Raw genomic sequence first — 24,060 nt, forward strand, 5'->3', positions numbered from 1 at the left:
AGCAGGAAAAAAAAATGTCATACTCACCTGTCTGCAAACTCCCGGTGCCATGTCCGCTCCCAGCTCCTCTCCTGGTACCGCACCAGCTGTGTGCAGTCTCCCCGGGCACATCCGATGGCTGCAGGACCTGGCGATGGATCTCCTGATGCGGTCACCTGACGCGTCAGCTGATCGTAAGTCTCGCGGTGACGCCAGCGCCCGGCCGGCTTCACCTATCAGCTGATGGCGTTAGGAGACTTCATCCCTGATTAACGGCAGCTCCTGCAGCGATCGGACGGTATCAGACTCGGCTCCAGGAGCTGCCGGTAATCAGCACATGAGTGAGTATTTTTTTTTTTTTGCACTGAGCCATCAGCTGATTGTATAAACGGCTTTTATACAATCAACTGCTGTGTCGTGTGATTCACATCCTTGAACCTGACACATCATCTGATCGCTTTGCCTTCCAGCAAACCGATCAGATGATATTGGATCCGGATTGGACGGTGTAGGACCCTTGACCCAGGATTACTGCGGAGGGGGGTTCTTTATTTCAATAAAGTTCGAGTCACTAATTGTGTTGTTTTTATTTCTAACAAAAATATTTTTCTGTGTGTTGTGTTTTTTTTTATCTTTACTAGAAATTCATGGTGGCCATGTCTAATATTGGCGTGGCACCATGAATTTCGGGCTTAGGGCTAGCTGATAATATACAGCTAGCCCTAACCCCATTATTACCCAGCAAGCCACTGGGAAGCTGGAAGACTTGGATACAGCGCTAGAAGATGGCGTTTCTATGAAAGCGCCATTTTCTGGGGTGGCTGTGGACTGCAATTCGCAGTGGGGGTGCCCAGAAAGCATGGGCACCCTGCACTGCGGATTCCAATCCACAGCTGCCTAGTTGTACCTGGCTGGACTCAAAAATTGAGCGAAGTACACATAATTTTTTTTAATTATTTCATGAAATTCATGAAATAATTAAAAAAAAATAGGGCTTCCCTATATTTTTGGTTTCCAGCCGGGTACATATAGGCAGCAGGGGGTTGGGGGCAGCCCGTACCTGCCTGCTGTACCTGGTAGCATGCAAAAATATGGCGAAGCCCATGTCATTTTTTGGGGAGGCAAAACACTCTTGCATACAGTCCGGGAAGGAGGATGCTGAGCCTTGTAGTTCTGCAGTTGCTGTCTGCTCTCCTGCATACACTATTGGATGGAGTATGCTGAGCCTTGAAGTTCTGCGCGCCCTGCCTCTCCCTCCAGCATATAGTCCTGGATGGAGCATGCTAAGCCTTCTAGATCTGCAGCTGTCTGCGCTCCTGCATACACTAGTGGAGAATGAAGAACATATTGAAGAAGGAAATGACATCAGAGTTTTTTTGCTCTTTTTTTTCTTCAACAATCTTTAATGGCATTGTTCACTGATAATAAACGCATAAAACCGCAGTGAGCAAAAACGCAGCAGATCACGGTAAAACGCACCCGCAGCTTTTTGCCGCGGGTGCGTTTTTGTGCGTTTTTTCTTCGCAAAAACGCACAAAAACCCCAGCGTAAAAAAAAAACGCAGTGTGTGAACCTAGCCTTATAGAGACTGACTGAAGTTTCCAGACCACTGAGGAACCATGCTTGATGTAACCTTTGGGAAAGGAGAATTGGGGGAAGGGTCTGTGCAGGAAGAAGGATCTTAAGTTGTTCCACAAAGAAAAAGCTAGAGCTATCTGGATAGGACACATTGTTGTAAAGACGAGGGAAGGAGGATTTTCTGAGTGAAGAACTTAAATGAATCTAGGTACAGGATTTTGTAATTTAAGCTGAGAGATGCATAATATAAAGGCAGAAAACCTGATCACAGGGATGTGCCACTAGGTTAGTAGCTTGCTGTAGTTTAAATGCAATCAGTGTTATATCATCAGGAGATTATCACTGCTAGACTAGATGTTGTATGCCAGGCAATCCAGCTAATCAGTGTAACTCCATCCCAACACTATTTGGCAGCTTGATGACAATGTACATTGTACACAGGAAGCTGCCATTCAGGGGTATGAGTGGGGTTATACACAGCCAAGGATTCTGATGATTGCCACATCTATATCAGAGAAAACAGAGATTTTATAAAAACTAGACCAAGCAGTCCAGTAAGCTATACATCCCTGGAATAAAGCTCCCTGTCCCCAAATAATGCTGCTCTCAAGTTTCATAGCAAAAGCCTGCTCATAGATTCCACTTAAGACTTTTATCCCTCTACTGAGAGCATTTCAGTAATCAAAAAACCTTGAAACAAGCTGTTACTACTGTTGATAAAGCACTACTGTGACTATTGAAAAATGAATACACTGCTGAAAATACTGGCATAGGGAAATGCTACGGCAAGTATAAGACGGAAGCACTGGGGATTAGGTAAGTCTTGATATCCCTGCTGAAAAGCAGCATGGAAGGAGCACTGTTTAGACTGTCAAATAACAGGGAAAGAACACAGCCTTGCTAAAATGTCTTTAGGAAATGGGGGCTGTTACGAGGGGGACCCGGGGAAGCGTGCCAAGATGGGGAATGGACAGCTTCCGACGGTCAAGGTCCACTGTGCGGTGTAAGGGACCGCTGCTATGGTGGGTGAAGAGTGAGCGGGTTGCTGCTAGCGATCGTCTGGAATGTCACAGACGATCTATGTACACCGGTCTGCCCTAACCCGTGTGGGTTGTATGGCAGGGATCACACGGCTCGGTGTACCTGTTGCACGGGGAAGCACAGAGGTGCCCACGCACGTGTGCCAGTGGAAGTCACGAGAATATGGCACGAGGGTAGCACAGAGGTGCCCACGCGCGTGTGCTTTCAATAACCAGGTGAGTCCAGTGGAGACTCGAGGAGCTCACCTGGGACAGGAACACGGCCTGTAGAAGGAGCTACTGCCGGAGCAGCAAGGCAGGGACAGGGCCTGCAAACCAGGTGCTGCCTAAGCAGCAAGGGCCAAGCCCACAGAAGAAGATAATGCCTGAGCAGTGGCGTGGCAGCACGCTGCCAGACATCCAAACATAGAAGGACGGTCGCGCGCCGCCATGATGGCAGGAGGAGCTTTTAAGGAGGTGTAGCTCCAGCCAAGGGCGGGCGCGAGGCGGAGATGACGGACTTGACCCAATCAGGATCCACGACATCCCAGCCTGGCCAGTCAGGATTCACCACGTCACCAGCCTTGTCATCAAGCCGTGTGACGTCAGTGGGCGAATCAGGATCCACCAAGCATAGCACATGCTCACCCTCCTGCCTCTGGGAAATAGAGGCGGGATCCTCGGTCTCACAATGTGTAGAGATAACGGGAGTCTCACTGCTTCCCTGAGCAGCACATCTCTGCACATTGCGCAACCTCACAGACCTTCGAGGCTGCTGAGCAGGAGGAGCTGTGGCAGGCAAGGAATGGGAGACCGCCTCATTTCTTGCAACAGGAGTACCACTAGGTGTCACCCTTGTGCTGCCTCTCTGAGGAGGTTTCTCCTGCACTCTGCGCAGTCTGGCAGACCTTCGGCGCTGCGGAGCAGGAGCGCTCGTGGCAGGCAAGGAGACTGTCTCATTCCTTGCCACAGGAGAGCCACAAGGTGTAACAGGGGGCACTGATAAAACTGGAAGGTAATGCAAAGGAACTGAAGTACAGAGTTGTTTAGAAAACTGCACTACTGGAGAAAATTCAAATAGCCATATGCTTTGAGGATATATAAAAAGTGGTTTATTGTCTACGCTTTCAGAATGATCCTCACTCCTTCCTCAGGAAGACATTGGGTTACAAAGTGGTAACAGTTTTGCTCTAGCTTTCCACAGTTGTTTTAAAACTGATAGTTAAGTAATAATAGTTATATATATATATATATATATATATATATATATATATATATATATATATATATATATAAAAATAAATACAGTGCCTACAAGTAGTCTTCAACCCCCTGCAGATTTAGCAGGTTTGATAAGATGCAAATAAGTTAGAGCCTGCAAACTTCAAACAAGAGCAGGATTTATTAACAGATGCATAAATCTTACAAACCAACAAGTTATGTTGCTACAAGTTAAATTTTAATAAATTTTCAACATAAAAGTGTGGGTCAATTATTATTCAACCCCTAGGTTTAATATTTTGTGGAATAACCCTTGTTTGCAATTACAGCTAATAATCGTCTTTTATAAGACCTGATCAGGCCGGCACAGGTCTCTGGAGTTATCTTGGCCCACTCCTCCATGCAGATCTTCTCCAAGTTATCTAGGTTCTTTGGGTGTCTCATGTGGACTTTAATCTTGAGCTCCTTCCACAAGTTTTCAATTGGGTTAAGGTCAGGAGACTGACTAGGCCACTGCAACACCTTAATTTTTTCCCTCTTCAACCAGGCCTTGGTTTTCTTGGCTGTGTGCTTTGGGTCGTTGTCTTGTTGGAAGATGAAATGATGACCCATCTTAAGATCCTTGATGGAGGAGCGGACGTTCTTGGCCAAAATCTCCAGGTAGGCCGTGCTATCCATCTTCCCATGGATGCGGACTAGATTGCCAGGCCCCTTGGCTGAGAAACAGCCCCACAGCATGATGCTGCCACTACCATGCTTGACTATAGGGATGGTATTCTTGGGGTCGTATGCAGTGCCATCCAGTCTCCAAACGTCACGTGTGTGGTTGGCACCAAAGATCTCGATCTTGGTCTCATCAGACCAGAGAACCTTGAACCAGTCTGTCTCAGAGTCCTCCAAGTGATCATGAGCAAACTGTAGACGAGCCTTGACATGACGCTTTGAAAGTAAAGGTAACTTACGGGCTCGTCTGAAACGGAGACCATTGCGGTGGAGTACGTTACTTATGGTATTGACTGAAACCAATGTCCCCACTGCCATGAGATCTTCCCGGAGCTCCTTCCTTGTTGTCCTTGGGTTAGCCTTGACTCTTCGGACAAGCCTGGCCTCGGCACGGGTGGAAACTTTCAAAGGCTGTCCAGGCCGTGGAAGGCTAACAGTAGTTCCATAAGCCTTCCACTTCCGGATGATGCTCCCAACAGTGGAGACAGGTAGGCCCAACTCCTTGGAAAGGGTTTTGTACCCCTTGCCAGCCTTGTGACCCTCCACGATCTTGTCTCTGATGGCCTTGGAATGCTCCTTTGCCTTTCCCATGTTGACCAAGTATGAGTGCTGTTCACAAGTTTGGGGAGGGTCTTAATTAGTCAGAAAAGGCTGGAAAAAGAGATAATTAATCCAAACATGTGAAGCTCATTGTTCTTTGTGCCTGAAATACTTCTTAATACTTTAGGGGAACCAAACATAATTCTGGTGGTTTGAGGGTTTGAATAATAAATGACCCTCTGAATAAACTTTTCACAATTTAAAAAATAAAAAAAGAAATAACATTCTTTTTTGCTGCAGTGCATTTCACACTTCCAGGCTGATCTACAGTCCAAATGTCACAATGCCAAGTTAATTCCGAATGTGTAAACCTGCTAAATCTGCAGGGGGTTGAATACTACTTGTAGGCACTGTATATATAGTTGTATGGAAAAATGCAAACACTATTATTTGGGGGCAGTAATTTGACTTCTCTTGGGGAACTGCAATGACTATTAGGGGTTAGAGAAAAAACTTTGCTGTCACTGTGAGATCAAAGAGGAGAGGACATGCACAGCTACACAGCTATGACTAGTAAAGGGATACAGTTGCATAAAAATGTTTAATTTTGTTATTTGTGTAGAGTACATAATGGATTACAATAATGTAAAAATATAATGATCTATTGTATATATTAACACTAGAAGTCCCAGAGAGGGGTCATTTAACATAATTTCTACCTTTGGAACCCAGAGACGGGTCGAATGACCTGAAGGATTTTAGCTACCATCCTATAATTACCATCTTTTGTTCTGTAATTAAGGCCATTACTGTCGCACCACAGGAGGTTGTTGTTTTCCATTGAGTTTAGCCATTTAGTTTCTAGTTAGTTCTATTCAGTTTATCATCAGTCATTTGACCCTCTTTCGGGACTTCAGGGGGGAGCTCGAAATTTCTGGGACTTCTAGTGTTAATAGTCCTTCTAGCTTGTAGAGAATAATTGGATATCATTTTTTTCTATTAAATATATCAGTATATTATAGTATATTAGTATATTAGTATACTAAATTATTAATATTATAGTATATTAGTATACTAAAAAAAAACCCATACATTTTTAAATATATGAAATAAGTCTTACCGTCATGAACCCATCCAGTAAACCTGAATCTGGTTTAGGAGGTGCTTGCAATCTTTCCATAGACCATTTTTCAATTATAGAGAGTACTTGGCTATTTTCTATGTTTAGTATTCGAAATCCAGTCATGTTAACGCCGCTATACCGATATGGCTCAACATCCAATGCAAATAGGTCCTGAAAGCAAAGATAATGAATACATTACCATCACAAAGATAAGCATTAAATAAAATATATGTCAATTGATGCATTAGATTCTAAAGATGCTTAGAATAAAAAAAAATCTGAGTTAAAATATTACACTTTTAATGCTAATATATTTCCTATAGCATTGTTAGCTATTCTAAGAAACTGCTGAGGAGGAGGGTTGTAATGATGGCACAGGAAACAGGTGAAATACGGTTCTAAGTAATGTGATATAATTCAGAATATCCAGTTCTTTGAAATTGATGTCCTAGAAAAAGTATATACTATTTGCCATAGATAAGTGATGAGTCGAGCATCACATCTCACATGTAAACTAAAAGTGCCTTTATTCATGAGATAAACTGATATGAAATGTAATTGCGATCAAACATAAATCTAAGATAAAAGCTGAGTGTATGTATGTGTGTGTGTGTGTGTGTGTGTGTGTGTGTATGTCCGCTAAAGGAACTCTCACCATTGCATGTACAATCACAAAATTTTGCACTGACAATCCATTTGACTCAGGAACGTCATAGACTATGTTTTCAGGGGAAATTTTAACCCTGCCCTTTACAGTTATTCGACAAAAATCTGCCTCCATTAAAGTCAATGGAGCTCTGAGCCACAATGCAGCCAGAACTTCAGAAGAATGCGCAGCCACGCCCTTAAATGGAATGTTGGCATGTTACAATGCAGCCAGGGAAAGAGACAGACAGACAGACAAAAAGACAGGGAAAGAGACAGACAGACAGGGAAGAAAAAGTCAGGGAAAGATACAGACAGACAGAGACAGGCAGAGACAGACAGACAAAGAGATAGACAAACAAAGAAACAGACAGACACAGATAGACACAAAGAGAGAGACACAGACAAAGAGACAGACTGGGAAAGAGACAGACAGGGAAAGACAGGCAAAGAGACAGACAGTGAAAGAGACAGACAGAGACAGGGAAAGAGATAGTGAGACACACAGGGAAAGAGATAGAGACAGATAGGGAAAGAGATAGAGAGACAGGGAAAAAGACAGAGAGACAGACAGAGACAGACAGGAAAAGAGATACAGACAAATAGGATAAGAGACAGACAGAGAGAGACAGACAGACACAGACAGAGACAGACACAGAGAGGGAGACAGACAGGGACTGGGAGAGAAACAGAGAGACACTTACTATCCTGGGCAATGCCGGGTACTATAGCTAGTAATTTATAAAACTGCTATTTTTCCCTTTTTAATTTTTCAGTTGAGGCTACCATTCTTACAAAATGGTTGACGTTTTATGATTATCTTTGTTAAACTTCAACTTCAGGGATATTTTACCAAGACAATCGATTTGCAGAGAAGTTTTTCTCCACAAATTTTATTCTCTTCTTTTCCTTTTAATGCTGTGATGACTATCAAGACCTCAAAGCATAACAAAGATAAGATATAAAAATAAAACACTTATATTCACCCTCCACTCATCTCTCTTACCTCTCCCTCTGCTCCCTGCCCACTGTTTGATCCTCCTCACCTCCGTCGTGTGACATCTCTGGTGGGGTTTTTGATCTAGGCTGGCGCTTCCTGTCACGAGCAGGTCTAAGAGCTAACAACACATGTAGTGACCTCCAGGGCCAGAAGTCACTTTGCAGTGTTCACTGTAGGTTGGAACTTCAAGACATAAATAATCTATAGAGCCTGCTCAGTGAATGCCGAGGCTTGTTGGTGGACAAGAGCCTTGTCCTACTGTGAACACTGGACTGGAAACCTAATGTAACAAAGGCTCACAGGACTAGAGAGCAAAAGGTAAGCTGCCAATAAAAGGTTAAACATGAAAAAAACATACTTCACCCCTCATTTTACCAGCTTTTTCTGATGCTCATTACCACCACAATTCCATTACGTCTCTGAGCCGGTATTCAAGTTAGCCTTGGGTTTATGGCCACAAATAGGCCCTGGAGCATGCGCAGTAGCTGTCTTAGCACATTGTTTTCTCTAAGTCAGGACTTTTGCCTGCAAGTAGGTGGGAAACCCACGTCTGGAGGGAACACTGGGATAGAGATGAGAAATACAAAGGTGTGAAGGATCGGAAAGCGGGTTTGGAGAAGCAGGGCTGGTCAGAGGTCAGCAGTGAGGTGAATGTTTTTTTTCTTTTTAACCTTTTACTTCTCTTTTTAACCTGAATCTACTGTTCTGCATGATAGCGGCTGCCATTTGTGGAGAGCAAGAAGGAAAATATACAGAATGCAGATTTTTTTTTTTAATTTGAAGAGAATTACAATTCACTCAAATTGTCTCTCCAGTAAAGGAGACAAACTCTAGCACAGCGCCACCTATTGGAAGTAGCGATCCTAAAAGTCACAAGTGGATTTTCAACAATCCATTGCAATATGACTCAGGATATATAAGCCAGATCAGAATCCCAATTTGCAGACACGGTGTTTCGGGGTGCTTGCCCCTCGTCAGTGCAAAGTATGGGGGTGTCTGATCTGGCTCATGAGAAAGCTATGTGGGGACCACGGGGGAACACTATTCTCCTTAAGGAGACTTTGCAAGCCAGTCTGGCTGCCAGGTAAGGGGACTTATAGCTGCAATGCCCCTCTGGGAAATATTCAAATTGTCTCTCCAGTAAAGGAGACAAACTCTAGCACAGCGCCACCTATTGGAAGTAGCGATCCTAAAAGTCACAAGTGGATTTTCAACAATCCATTGCAATATGACTCAGGATATATAAGCCAGATCAGAATCCCAATTTGCAGACACGGTGTTTCGGGGTGCTTGCCCCTCGTCAGTGCAAAGTATGGGGGTGTCTGATCTGGCTCATGAGAAATCTATGTGGGGACCACGGGGGAACACTATTCTCCTTAAGGAGACTTTGCAAGCCAGTCTGGCTGCCAGGTAAGGGGACTTATAGCTGCAATGCCCCTCTGGGAAATATTCAAATTGTCTCTCCAGTAAAGGAGACAAACTCTAGCACAGCGCCACCTATTGGAAGTAGCGATCCTAAAAGTCACAAGTGGATTTTCAACAATCCATTGCAATATGACTCAGGATATATAAGCCAGATCAGAATCCCAATTTGCAGACACGGTGTTTCGGGGTGCTTGCCCCTCGTCAGTGCAAAGTATGGGGGTGTCTGATCTGGCTCATGAGAAAGCTATGTGGGGACCACGGGGGAACACTATTCTCCTTAAGGAGACTTTGCAAGCCAGTCTGGCTGCCAGGTAAGGGGACTTATAGCTGCAATGCCCCTCTGGGAAATATTCAAATTGTCTCTCCAGTAAAGGAGACAAACTCTAGCACAGCGCCACCTATTGGAAGTAGCGATCCTAAAAGTCACAAGTGGATTTTCAACAATCCATTGCAATATGACTCAGGATATATAAGCCAGATCAGAATCCCAATTTGCAGACACGGTGTTTCGGGGTGCTTGTCCCTCGTCAGTGCAAAGTATGGGGGTGTCTGATCTGGCTCATGAGAAAGCTATGTGGGGACCACGGGGGAACACTATTCTCCTTAAGGAGACTTTGCAAGCCAGTCTGGCTGCCAGGTAAGGGGACTTATAGCTGCAATGCCCCTCTGGGAAATATTCAAATTGTCTCTCCAGTAAAGGAGACAAACTCTAGCACAGCGCCACCTATTGGAAGTAGCGATCCTAAAAGTCACAAGTGGATTTTCAACAATCCATTGCAATATGACTCAGGATATATAAGCCAGATCAGAATCCCAATTTGCAGACACGGTGTTTCGGGGTGCTTGCCCCTCGTCAGTGCAAAGTATGGGGGTGTCTGATCTGGCTCATGAGAAAGCTATGTGGGGACCACGGGGGAACACTATTCTCCTTAAGGAGACTTTGCAAGCCAGTCTGGCTGCCAGGTAAGGGGACTTATAGCTGCAATGCCCCTCTGGGAAATATTCAAATTGTCTCTCCAGTAAAGGAGACAAACTCTAGCACAGCGCCACCTATTGGAAGTAGCGATCCTAAAAGTCACAAGTGGATTTTCAACAATCCATTGCAATATGACTCAGGATATATAAGCCAGATCAGAATCCCAATTTGCAGACACGGTGTTTCGGGGTGCTTGCCCCTCGTCAGTGCAAAGTATGGGGGTGTCTGATCTGGCTCATGAGAAAGCTATGTGGGGACCACGGGGGAACACTATTCTCCTTAAGGAGACTTTGCAAGCCAGTCTGGCTGCCAGGTAAGGGGACTTATAGCTGCAATGCCCCTCTGGGAAATATTCAAATTGTCTCTCCAGTAAAGGAGACAAACTCTAGCACAGCGCCACCTATTCACTCAAATAAATTTACACATCTCTACTGAAAAGTTATTTAAAGAATATGTCTCCCTTCTATTCTATTGTTGTAATATTTAAAGAACTACTGTTTACACCAATCCTAGAAAAATACATTTTGATTTTTGATTTGGAGCTCATCATTTTTGTTGATTCCTGCTATAAATTTATATAGCAATCACAGAGAATATATAGAAGTTTATAAATGCAAATGAAAAATTAATGTGTCAACATTTCTATTTTTCGTAAATTTGCGTGTTTTTGAAAACTTACCTAAGGCTAGAAAATGACTACATACTGTATAACCTTGATAGTGAATAATCATATGAGAAAGGACTTAAATAACATTTCACCTCCTGGAAAATAATTCCAAGCAATTCAAGTGTTTTTCATTATCATACAGCTTTGATGTGTGCATTCGGAAAAGCATATCCTTAATGAATTCATGAACATGGTTTTATTCAGATGTACTTTCAAATAAAATATTTATTGGTTTGTTTCAGTTTGTTGAAAATTGTTAATAATTTAAACTGGACTTATTTCATCTATAGGGTCAGGTGGTCAGGTATAGTTCAAATATTTTTCTGGAATTTATTAAATGCTTTTCTCTTACCGTCATCTGAATTAATTCTCATTGTTAGAGCAAATACATTCCCATAACTGACTGTATAATGAGAACTCATATTAAAGGCCACATGCAAAGATGCAAAAAGTAAAGTTAAACTCTAAGCAAATTTCCATATTTCATAAAATTGACCTAATAGCAGTATATAAATAGCAGACTTTAGCATCTGTTTTCTTAACCCCCACCATACAGACTCCCTCCCTACATGCACACTGTACATATCAATGTGACAATTCTGACAAATCTCTGCTCCATTTTAAGGAGTCTGTCAGTGGATGTCTCTCTACTAAACAAATTCCAGCACTAGATAATATATTTGTAGATAATATATATTTTTTGATGAAGATCAACTTACTATTGCAAAGAAAATTAAATGTCATTCTGTATGCGCATGAGTTTGGAAGTTATTTATATGTTTTTAATTAACAGTTCTTAATGCCTCCCACTTGCATTGATTGGCAGTGTCAGTTCCAGAAGATACCATTTGGCTTTCAAATCATGTATTCATGTTGTTTGTTTTAGTGCCATTAAAAGCGATGACATCTTCCTTCTGTGAGCACTGGCATCAGTAACTCATAAAACATGTGCTACATACCTATGTCATACAGCTAGCAGCGCATTGAAGGTTAATACTAGAGTGGAGTGGCACAGATCAGGCAGAGAGTTTGTAGTTTTCCTCAAGTGAGTTGCACAGTCATGAAATTTTATAGACAGATCCCCTACAACAACAGCATCACTCAATACAAGAAGGAAGGAATTGTGTAGGTTTTAGTGAATGATTAAAGGGGTTGTCCATTACTTTTACATTGATAGCCTATCCTTAGGTCATCATTATCTGATTGGCTGGGGTCCAACACCTAGCAACCCCACAGATCAGCTGTTCTCAGTGCTAGGGACAAGAGCAGGCATCTGGAAATACTCAATTCCAGAGCTGCACCATCAACTCATAGCAACTGTGGCATAGTATTGCACATCCGCCTCCTAATGATTTGAATGGAAGGTACCAGCCACAGCCACCATCAGAGGATGGGGTAGATCCTGAAATGAGCATTTCCAGCTACCAGCTTCCGCCGCTGGCACCAATAACAGCTATTCAGCAGGGTTGCTGGGTGTTGAACCCCAACCAATCAGACACTCATGACCTATCCTAAGGACAGACCATCAATGTAAATGTAGTGGACAACCTCTTTAAGCACTTGACTTGTCTAAGACCAACCACAAAGCACTTGTGACATTATTTGTATGAAGTAAAAGTCAATCTTGTACGTGTTTCTAATTGTACTACAGAACACTGATATTACAGTTAGAAATCTGCTATCAGACCATATTTAACCCCTTTCTGATGCACTCAGTTTTCACCTTCCTGAACAGGTTAAAAACCTTCAATTCTGACATGTGCCGCTTTATGTGGTAATAACTTAGGAATGCAACCACAACATCTAGAGGATTAAAGAGCCATTTAATGGTGCCAGTACAGCCCCTGGATCTTGCTGCAGTACCTCAGTTAGAGTTACTGCCTGTGATGATTGCACCTGGCACAGCTTTCACCTAGTTTTATGTAGTATGTCCATTTTCGGGAACAATGTGTAAAACAGACATGCCTGGTGTCCAATGTCAGGAAAAGGTTAAAAGGAATCAAAGCGATGTCTGGCATTTGGACTATAATGCAAAGCCAAGTATTTGATTTGGAGTTGAAATCTCTCAGCATGGCATAGTACACCATTTATTGGTATTCCTGTGCCAGATAAAACATCTTATGTTAAGTAGTGATCATTCTGGCTAGTACAGTTTACTACAGCTTTGCACTTTCAAGTGTATGAGACTAATATGCAATAACAGACAGTTACACCTAAAAGTACAGAGATGTGCTTCCTAAGCAGTGAAGAGGACTTGATATTTGCTGGAGTGCTGCAGATCCTTTAAGACGCTGATTGACAAGAAGTGTGTTTAGTTAGATTGAGTTCACCTCAATTTCTGTTTTCATTAAAGTCTTCATGACAAATTTTTAAAAAACTATGAGTCATGGAAAAATTGCAAATATTGCCGTATCTGGGAAAATATACTTTTTAACTACTGAATCCTGGTAATGAACAACACTGGGTAACCTAGCTTATGCATCCTTTTTTATATAGATATATAGCATTCATACACATATAAGTCTGAGCCCTTAGTAATCCTGTATGTGCAGGAGAACATTGGCATATACAGTGGACTTATTGCAATTGCTAAGGAACATATATGTATTTTAGAAAATGACTTACCAGAGTTGTAAAAATATAATGGTAATATTCCGTCATCATTCCCATTGCCAATGCCTGAAAAACAAAGAATACAGTAAGTTTCACAATGATCTCATTCAAATCTCAGTTTGTTAAAAGGTTCAAAAAGTTAATGTGACTTCGACTGTCTTTTAATCATCCATTTGAAACGGATCAAGTAGCCATCAATTATCTTAGCAAGACAAAAAAAGTTGTGCAAACACAAATGTTTTGTCTACCTTAAAAAACAGGTTGCAAGTGAATCCATTTCTTTCAAATTGAAGTTTTTGGATTATCTATTTGAAATGGATTTGTTTTTTTAACTTGATCAATTGCCAATAAATGGTTTTTAGACATAAGCAGTTACTCTATGCCTCAATTCATATTCTCCCAGAATATTGTGATTATTATTTTAAAGTATTTAAATCTTACCTTTAGAGTATGAACATGTGTAAAACAGCTAATACCTCATATATGAAATACTGTATATAAAATGCTACATTCTCACGATGAGCTTTTGATGTTGCAGAATTTTTACACCTATTATGTAAATTAGTTACTTTCATTTATTAACTTGTGTTTTTATCATGTTGTTTACTCTGCTGTTTAAGTCTTTTGGTGTTATGTTTTAAATAAAACTGCTTTGTTTTAATACTTCCTGGTATTTGGCTTTGACAAAACTTTATTGATATTCTCATAAGTAGATTGCATGCATTTTGTTTGTCTAGATTATTGAGTCACTATGCACCCCTCCCCCATTAGTCACAGGTATTTTATTTTCTAGTAGCAGCTTTCTACTTGACCATGCACATGGAGGTTTTAACCCAGAGAGAGACATTAAAGTAGGTACCCAGTATACAAGATATGCCTTGATGTGGCTACTGGGCAGATATAGAAATGGCCATTTTTGTATGCTAAATATCTAATTTTTTCCTATATTTCCTTAAGCAGTAATGCATGTCTATATTCTTACATTCATAGTTTGCATGCTTTAGCATTTCAGAGTGCAACTGTCATTTTTTGTTATTATATATCATGTTCAGTTTTTCACCTGTTTAGACTGCATGTTGGGCGTCCCATCAGTTTTTTTATATCTAGATTATGTAGTCATGCCCTCTGATTGTGCACCCCTCCCCCATTAGTTACAGGTGTTTTATCATCTAGTAGCAGGTTCCCACTTGCCGATTGATATAGAGGTTTTTAACCCAGAGAGAGTAAGTACCCAGTATACAAGATATGCCTTGACGCAGCTACTGGGCAGATATAGAAATGGCCATTTTTGTATGCTAAATATTTCAGTTTGTCCTAGATTTCCTTAAGCAGTAATGCATGTCTATCTACTTACATTCATGGTTTGTATGCTTTAGCAACTGTCTTTTTTTGTTAATGAATTATTATTAGACACACAAAATTACTCTATGATTCAATTCATATTCTACCAGAATATTGTGAATATTATTTTGAATGTATTTAATTCTTACTTTTAGAGTAGGAATATGTATAAAACAGGCTAATACATCATATATGAATTGTATAAAAGGTTACGTTTTCACGATGAGCTTTTGATGTTGCAGAATTTCTGCAACTATTATATAAATTAGTTGCTTTCATTTATTAACTTGCATTTTCATCATGTTTTAACTCTGTGGTTTTAGTCTTTTATTGATGTGTTATGTTTTAAATAAAACTGCTTTGTTTTAATACTTCCTTGCATTCAGTTTTGACAAAACTTTAATGATATTCTCATGGTCAGATTACATGCGTTTTTTATGCATTTCCACTGTGGAAATGCACTAAAATTGCATGTGCATTTTCTACCTGCATTATGCTGCACAGTGGGTAGAAGTTTTCTATAGAGCGGAGTTTACAACCAACGACATCGCTAACGAGATGTTGTTGGGGTCACGGAATTCGTGATGCACATCGGCCTCGTTAGCGACGTCGTTGCGTGTTACACCGAAGGAACGACCGGTAACGATCAAAAATACTTACCATATCGTTGATCGTTGTCCAGTCATTGTAATCCCGATTATCGTTGCTGTTGCAGGATGCAGGTTGTTCGTCGTTCCTGCGGCAGCAAACATCGCTATGTGTGACACCACAGGAACGAAAAGCAACCTCGTACCTGTGGCCGCCCGCAATGAGGAAGGAAGGAGGTGGGCGGGATGTTCGGCCCGCTCATCTCCGCCGCTCCGCTTCTATTGGGCGGCCGCTTAGTGACGTCGCTGTGAAGCCGAACGAACCGCCCCCTTAGAAAGGAGTCAATTTGCCGGCCACAGCGACGTCGCTAGGCAGGTAAGTATAATGTGATGGGTGTTAGCGATGTTGTGCGCTACGGGCAGCGACTTGCCCGTGATGCACAACCGACGGGGGCGTGTACGTTCATTAGCGATATTGCTAGCGATATCGCTAGCGATATCTCTGTATGTAAACCCCGCTTAAATCTCATCCGCTTATCTATAACTGGACGACACTATGTTTTTGACACAGCAAAAATATGCAGCATAAAAAACTCACCAAAAATTCATCATGGGCAAACAGCCTAAAAATATTTAATAGCATACCTTACTCATATACTGTGCCATTTTTATAAAACTGAGGAGTCATTTCAGCCAGGTGTTGTCAGGAAGGTTGAAAGCCTCTCTAGCTCAATATTCTTCACCTGAGTCGTTGGAAGCCGCCATGGGCTTTGCTATCAGGGTGCATCGGTGCCTCAGGGAGAGATCCGCTAAGAGACTGCCCCCTGTTTTACTCCCTAGGGAAGAAATCTCTCAGGGGCAGTTTGTTAAACCCATCCAATTGGGGTGTCCTCCCCTCATACTGGTCACTTGCGGTTCATCCTGAGACTGGAGCATGTTTTTGCTGCAGTCTTAAGGGTTATTTTAGTGGGGTTTTTCTAGCAATACGTAACAATATCTAAAAAGTGCCATTCCCTTGGTTGTTTGTAGGGAGGCAATCAGGGTGTTTATATTTACTCCATTTACAGGTCTGGACCTGTGTGTGAATGAATATATATGGGTGTCCACTAAAAACATCAGGTAGAAGTGGGAATCTGGGGCCTTGGGTTTAGTTTTTAAACTGAATGCCAATTTATAAAAAACCCCAAAGCTTGGATTCGGCGGTTGAATGCTTTATGTGCAAACTTAACTAGCGCAAGCATCGCCATGCTCAGGTACGCTTGGTGCTCAGCCCTGTGCAAGCCACTTGCAGTGTTTGAACGGCTGGCACTGGGGGTAACAACAATATGTTTAGATACAGTGCTATGCAAATTAATTGGGACAAAGCATTTTTTAATTAAAACCATAAGTTGGTAAGTTTGACCCAGCCATAATGAATCTCCTATAAATGGTTACGAAAAGACACCACACAGAGAAAAAAATACTTTATTAGCAATAAATACACAAACACACTTAGAGGCTACATATATATTACTCCCTCTCACCACTGCACGAACCTGGTCTTCTGTCTTCTTTCTTCTTCAACCCATGCAGCTCTGCTATATCAGAATGCACAGGGGAAGATGAACACTTCTGCTTCCCGTGCAGTCTAATCACTCAATGGGTGTTGGTAAGCGATGGCGTCACCGCTGCCACCCTTGCCATAGTAACCTAACGGGCGGGTTACTATAGCAATGGTTATCTCCGATCACTTTATTCCCGGCGCCGCTATTCATCACCGGCTGTGACAGTCAATCCCTGCATGTGGGCTGACTTTAAAGGGCACTAACATGCAGAGAGAGGGAACCGAGCATGTGCCGAGCATCTTGCCATGAATACCGAGTATTGAGATGCTTGTACGAGCACCTTGTACCGGCAAGATGCACTGACAGGACCTAACATGACGTCATACCATATGACCGGTCTGTAACCAACAAGGTAATACAACATTCACACATGACTGGTCCCATGGCTATGATGTCACAGAAGGTCCTATCATCAGTGATGGTTACCAGGAGGGCATAGCGATGATCGGAAGCAGACGTGGCGTGAGAAAGAGTCTGCGGGATGCGTCACAGGACCTGTAAGTATAATGACAATGTTTATTATTAACTGTATTCTTTATTTTACAGCCCTCCGCTGCATCCCATAACTGTAAAGTCCAAGTTCGGTGTTCGGATGCAAATTCATGATAACTCAGATCCCAAACTCAAACTTTACAAAACATTCGGGCGAGTCTCCCGAACACGAACATAGGGGTGGTTCGCCCATCACTACTCAGAAGATTTGTTGCATCTTCAGAACCTAGTTTATTACCACTTCCTCTGGTTTGCATTTAGAATTATCTTAATAGTTATGTGACAGCAGAGGGAAATACTAGTGTGTTAGTGCATCTCTTCAATAGGTCCTATTTGGACAAGTCCAGTTTTGAGGGTTCTGAGTAGAGTTGAGCGCAGTTCGCGGTTCGAGGTTCTCCAGTTCGGGGCTCGAGTGATTTTTGGGGCTGTTCGAGATCGAACTAGAACTCGAGCTTTTTGCAAAAGCTCGATAGTTCTAGATACGTTCGAGAACGGTTCTAGCAGCAAAAAGCAGGGCTTTTTACAGCTACAGTGTGCAGGAGCCATCGCTGGCAGCCTGCCAGAAGCTGGTAACCAAGATAAACATCGGGTATCCAAGCAAAGCGCTTTGGTTAGTAACCCGATGTTTATCTTAGTTACATGCAGGAAGCCCACACTTCCCCGCTCAGCTCGCTCCGCCCCCTCCTGCCCGCGGCATGTACACATACATACACACACACACACACACACACACACACACACACACACACACACCCCCGCTCGGCTTACCTGCGGTGATGAAGTCCCGCCATCCCGACCTCAGCGCTGTCACTGTCCTCCATGGCCGCCGCTTTTCACATCACCTCTCGCTTCCGACCCGAGACTGACTAGCGGTGACGTCACGGACCTCTCGCGATACCTGGTGTGAAGGCGCCGGTCATTGAACTCAGTGACAGGGGCTGTCAGTGTGCTGGAGATCAGCGCAGGTAATGTACCTCGCTGACAGCAGCACTTGTCATCCCCTGCAGTGACCTGGGCTTACCCATTGATGTTAGCTCAGGTCACTGCACTGCTCTCCCAGCCAATGGGGAACATTCTGCTCTTCATTGACTGGGACAGTGTGGATCGTCATGGCAACCCCTTGGATTACACCAGACCTGGATTTGTTTTTCATTCTAATAAATTGGTTAAAGAGGGAATGTTTTGGGGAGTGTTTTTTCAAATAAAAATGTGTTTGTCGTCTATTTTTATTTATTACTGACTGGGTTGGTGATGTCGGGTATCTGATAGACGCCTGACCTCACCAACCCCAGGGCTTGATGCCAGGTGACATTACACATCTGGTATTAACCCCATATATTACCCCGTTTGCCACCGCACCAGGGCGCGGGATGAGCTGGGGCGAAGCACCAGGATTGGCGCATCTAATGGATGCGCCACTTCTGGGGCGGCTGCGGCCTGCTATTTTTAGGCTGGGGAGAGTCCAATAACCATGGACCTCCCTAGTCCGAGAATATCAGGCCCCAGCTGTCTGCTTTACCTTAGCTGGTGATCCAATTTTGGGGGACCCCTACGTGTTTTTTTTTTAAATTATTTATTTAATTTAAAATAACAGCGTGGGGTGCCCTCAGTTTTGGATTACCAGCCAAGGTGAGGTTGCCAGCTGTGGTCTGCAGGCTGCAGCCGTCTGCTTTACCCTAGCTGGCTACAAAACTAGGGGGAACCCTACGTCATTTTTTTTTTCATTTTTTTGGCTAAATACAAAGCTAAGCACCCCTTCGTGCCACATGAAAGGCACCAAAGGGTGCTCCACTTTTTCTCCATTTTTTTCTCCACTTTTTCTCCACTTATTCTCCACTCTTTCTCCACTTTTTCTCCACTTTTTCTCCACTTTTTCTCCACTTTTTTTCCATTTTTTTCTCCACTTTTTCTCCACTTTTTCTCCACTTTTTCTCCATTTTTTTTCTCCACTTTTTCTCCACTTTTGCTCCACTTTTTCTCCATTTTTTCTCCACTTTTTCTCCACTTTTTTTCTCCACTTTTTCTCCACTTATTCTCCACTTTTTCTCCACTTTTTCTCCATTTTTTTCTCCACTTTTTCTCCACTTATTCTCTACTTTTTCTCCACTTTTTCTCCATTTTTTTCTCCACTTTTTCTCCACTTTTTCTCCATTTTTTTTCTCCACTTTTTCTCCACTTTTTCTCCACTTTTTCTCCATTTTTTTCTCCACTTTTTCTTCACTTTTTTTCCATTTTTTTCTCCACTTTTTCTCCACTTTTTTTCCATTTTTTTCTCTACTTTTTCTCCACTTTTTCTCCACTTATTCTCCACTTTTTCTCCACTTTTTCTCCATTTTTTTCTCCATTTTTTCTCCACTTTTTCTCCACTTTTTCTCCATTTTTTTCTCCACTTTTTCTCCACTTATTCTCCACTTTTTCTCCACTTATTCTCCATTTTTTTCTCCATTTTTTTCTCCACTTTTTCTCCACTTTTTCTCCATTTTTTCTCCACTTTTTCTCCACTTTTTCTCCACTTTTTTTTCCATTTTTTTCTCCACTTTTTCTCCACTTTTTCTCCACTTTTTCTCCATTTTTTTCTCCATTTTTTCTCCACTTTTTCTCCATTTTTTCTCCACTTTTTCTCCACTTTTTCTCCACTTTTTCTCCACTTTTTCTCCACTTTTTCTCCACTTATTCTCCACTTTTTCTCCACTTTTTCTCCATTTTTTTCTCCATTTTTTCTCCACTTTTTCTCCACTTTTTCTCCATTTTTTTCTCCACTTTTTCTCCACTTTTTTTCCATTTTTTTCTCCACTTTTTCTCCACTTTTTCTCCATTTTTTCTCCACTTTTTCTCCAATTTTTCTCCACTTTTTTTCCATTTTTTTCTCCACTTTTTCTCCACTTTTTCTCCACTTTTTCTCCACTTTTTCTCCATTTTTTTCTCCACTTTTTCTCCACTTATTCTCCACTTTTTCTCCACTTATTCTCCATTTTTTTCTCCATTTTTTTCTCCACTTTTTCTCCACTTTTTCTCCATTTTTTCTCCACTTTTTCTCCACTTTTTCTCCACTTTTTTTTCCATTTTTTTCTCCACTTTTTCTCCACTTTTTCTCCACTTTTTCTCCATTTTTTTCTCCACTTTTTCTCCACTTTTTCTCCATTTTTTCTCCACTTTTTCTCCACTTTTTCTCCACTTTTTCTCCACTTTTTCTCCACTTATTCTCCACTTTTTCTCCACTTTTTCTCCATTTTTTTCTCCATTTTTTCTCCACTTTTTCTCCATTTTTTTCTCCACTTTTTCTCCACTTTTTTTCCATTTTTTTCTCCACTTTTTCTCCACTTTTTCTCCATTTTTTCTCCACTTTTTCTCCAATTTTTCTCCACTTTTTTTCCATTTTTTTCTCCACTTTTTCTCCACTTTTTCTCCACTTTTTCTCCACTTTTTCTCCATTTTTTTCTCCACTTTTTCTCCACTTTTTCTCCACTTTTTCTCCATTTTTTTCTCCACTTTTTCTCCACTTTTTCTCCACTTTTTCTCCACTTTTTTTCCATTTTTGTCTCCACTTTTTCTCCACTTTTTCTCCACTTTTTCTCCACTTTTTCTCCATTTTTTTCTCCATTTTTTCTCCACTTTTTCTCCACTTTTTTTCTCCATTTATTCTCCACTTTTTCTCCACTTTTTCTCCATTTTTTTCTCCACTTTTTCTCCACTTTTTTCAATTTTTTTCTCCCCTTTTTCTCCACTTTTTCTCCACTTTTTCTCCATTTTTTTCTCCACTTTTTCTCCACTTTTTTCCATTTTTTTCTCCACTTTTTCTCCACTTTTTCTCCACTTTTTCTCCACTTTTTCTCCACTTATTCTCCACTTTTTCTCCACTTTTTCTCCATTTTTTTCTCCACTTTTTCTCCACTTTTTTCCATTTTTTTCTCCACTTTTTCTCCATTTTTTTCTCCATTTTTTCTCTACTTTTTCTCCACTTTTTCTCCACTTTTTCTCCACTTTTTCTCCACTTTTTCTCCATTTTTTTCTCCATTTTTTCTCCAATTTTTCTCCACTTTTTCTCTCCACTTTTTCTCCACTTTTTCTCCACTTTTTCTCCATTTTTTTCTCCACTTTTTCTCCACTTTTTCTCCATTTTTTTCTCCACTTTTTCTCCACTTTTTCTCCATTTTATTCTCCATTTTTTCTCCACTTTTTCTCCATTTTTTTCTCCATTTTTTCTCCACTTTTTCTCCACTTTTTCTCCACTTTTTCTCCATTTTTTTCTCCACTTTTTCTCCACTTTTTCTCCATTTTTTCTCCACTTTTTCTCCACTTTTTCTCCACTTTTTCTCCACTTTTTTTCCATTTTTTTCTCCACTTTTTCTCCATTTTTCTCCACTTTTTCTCCATTTTTTTCTCCACTTTTTCTCCATTTTTTCTCCACTTTTTCTCCACTTTTTCTCCACTTTTTTTTCATTTTTTTCTCCACTTTTTCTCCACTTTTTCTCCACTTATTCTCCACTTTTTCTCCACTTTTTCTCCACTTTTTTTCCATTTTTTTCTCCACTTTTTCTCCACTTTTTCTCCACTTATTCTCCACTTATTCTCCACTTTTTCTCCATTTTTTCTCCATTTTTTCTCCACTTTTTCTCCACTTTTTCTCCATTTTTTCTCCATTTTTTCTCCACTTTTTCTCCACTTTTTCTCCACTTTTTCTCCACTTTTTCTCCATTTTTTTCTCCACTTTTTCTCCACTTTTTCTCCATTTTTTCTCCACTTTTTCTCCACTTTTTCTCCACTTTTTTTCCATTTTTTTCTCCACTTTTTCTCCACTTTTTCTCCATTTTTCTCCACTTTTTCTCCATTTTTTTCTCCACTTTTTCTCCATTTTTTCTCCACTTTTTCTCCACTTTTTCTCCACTTTTTCTCCACTTTTTTTTCATTTTTTTCTCCACTTTTTCTCCACTTTTTCTCCACTTATTCTCCACTTTTTCTCCACTTTTTCTCCATTTTTTTCTCCATTTTTTCTCCACTTTTTCTCCACTTTTTCTCCATTTTTTTCTACACTTTTTCTCCACTTTTTCTCCACTTTTTCTCCATTTTTTTTCTCCACTTTTTCTCCACTTTTTCTCCACTTTTTCTCCATTTTTTTCTCCACTTTTTCTCCACTTTTTTCCATTTTTTTCTCCACTTTTTCTCCACTTTTTCTCAACTTTTTCTCCACTTATTCTCCACTTTTTCTCCACTTTTTCTCCATTTTTTTCTCCACTTTTTCTCCACTTATTCTCCACTTTTTCTCCACTTATTCTTCATTTTTTTTCTCCACTTTTTCTCCACTTTTTCTCCACTTTTTCTCCATTTTTTTCTCCCCTTTTTCTCCACTTATTCTCCACTTTTTCTCCACTTATTCTCCATTTTTTTCTCCACTTTTTCTCCACTTTTTCTCCATTTTTTTCTCCATTTTTTCTCCACTTTTTCTCCACTTTTTTTCCATTTTTTTCTCCACTTTTTCTCCACTTTTTCTCCATTTTTTTCTCCATTTTTTCTCCACTTTTTCTCCCCTTTTTCTCCATTCTTTTTCTATGGTCGGTCTACCCATTAGCTCTGCCATGCACACTGTAGCTCTACACCTACTGCACATGTTACTTTATGATTGACATCTCTTTCATACCAGAGCTGTCTAAGTCTACTCTGACCCCATATTTGTCATTACTATATTGTCCTTGTACTGTATTATGACATTTGTATCATGTGTTTCATTTCTTGCTGTGTTGCAATTTTTTTGCTGCATCCCAATTGTACCTCTACATTGTTCGAGTTTATGTTATTGTTCTCTCACTCTTATGTGATACTGATTATTGTCATTTTTCATGATTACATGCAGATAAGTCCAATCTGACGAAGGCTCAGGCCGAAACGTCATTTGTAACTTGTTTTGGACAAAAACATATATGCTTATGAAAATTTTTTTTTTCTTTATACGGACCAATAAAGAGTGATTTTGCATTACTATCCGTTGTGACTTACTGACTTAGTCTGGGAGATTTAGAGTGCCGAGGTTACTCACTAATTTTATCTATTATTACCTCTGAGCACCTATATACCAGTGAGCAGAGCTTCCTCTACAGTAGTTCTCCTGATTAGGCATGCCCTTACCTCATGAGCAGGGCATTGCAGCTTTGGTAGCAACCATTACGACATGGACTCTGCTGCTGTGGACCCGAGAAGAGTGAGTGCAGATTCATTGCACCCACACTCCTCACATGAAGGGTCCGCAGTTCTAGAAAATGGGGGATACGTTCCCTGAGTGTCTCCCCCCCATATTCTAGACGGTCCAGAGTCGTCGTGGGACCCCTTTATTTTTTTTCTTACAATAAATTGGTAAAAGAAGAAATGTTTTGGGGACTGTTTTTTCAAATAAATTTCTTTTGTCGATTTTTTTTTTTGTTACTACTGACAGTTTATGATGTTGAGTATCTAATAGACGCCATGACATCACAAACTGCTGGGCTTGATCTCAGGTTACTTTACAGCTAGTATCAACCCGATTTATTACCCCGTTT

At 41.0% G+C, this 24,060-nt stretch overlaps 1 protein-coding gene across 2 annotated transcripts in view; it reads right to left on the minus strand.

The window, feature by feature from the left end:
* Window positions 1-24,060, minus strand: part of GRIK2 (glutamate ionotropic receptor kainate type subunit 2) — a 1,450,753-nt gene that overhangs the window by 648,138 nt on the left and 778,555 nt on the right. For both annotated transcript variants that reach the window (XM_075340094.1, XM_075340093.1), the window contains 2 exons: window positions 13,522-13,575; window positions 6,181-6,354 (listed from right to left, as the gene is read on the minus strand). In XM_075340094.1, the coding sequence (XP_075196209.1) occupies window positions 6,181-6,354; window positions 13,522-13,575 (228 nt within the window). The remainder of the gene's footprint in view (window positions 1-6,180; window positions 6,355-13,521; window positions 13,576-24,060) is intronic.

The sequence above is a fragment of the Anomaloglossus baeobatrachus genome, chromosome 3 (assembly GCF_048569485.1).
Source record: "Anomaloglossus baeobatrachus isolate aAnoBae1 chromosome 3, aAnoBae1.hap1, whole genome shotgun sequence".
Classification (NCBI taxonomy): Eukaryota; Metazoa; Chordata; class Amphibia; order Anura; family Aromobatidae; genus Anomaloglossus; species Anomaloglossus baeobatrachus.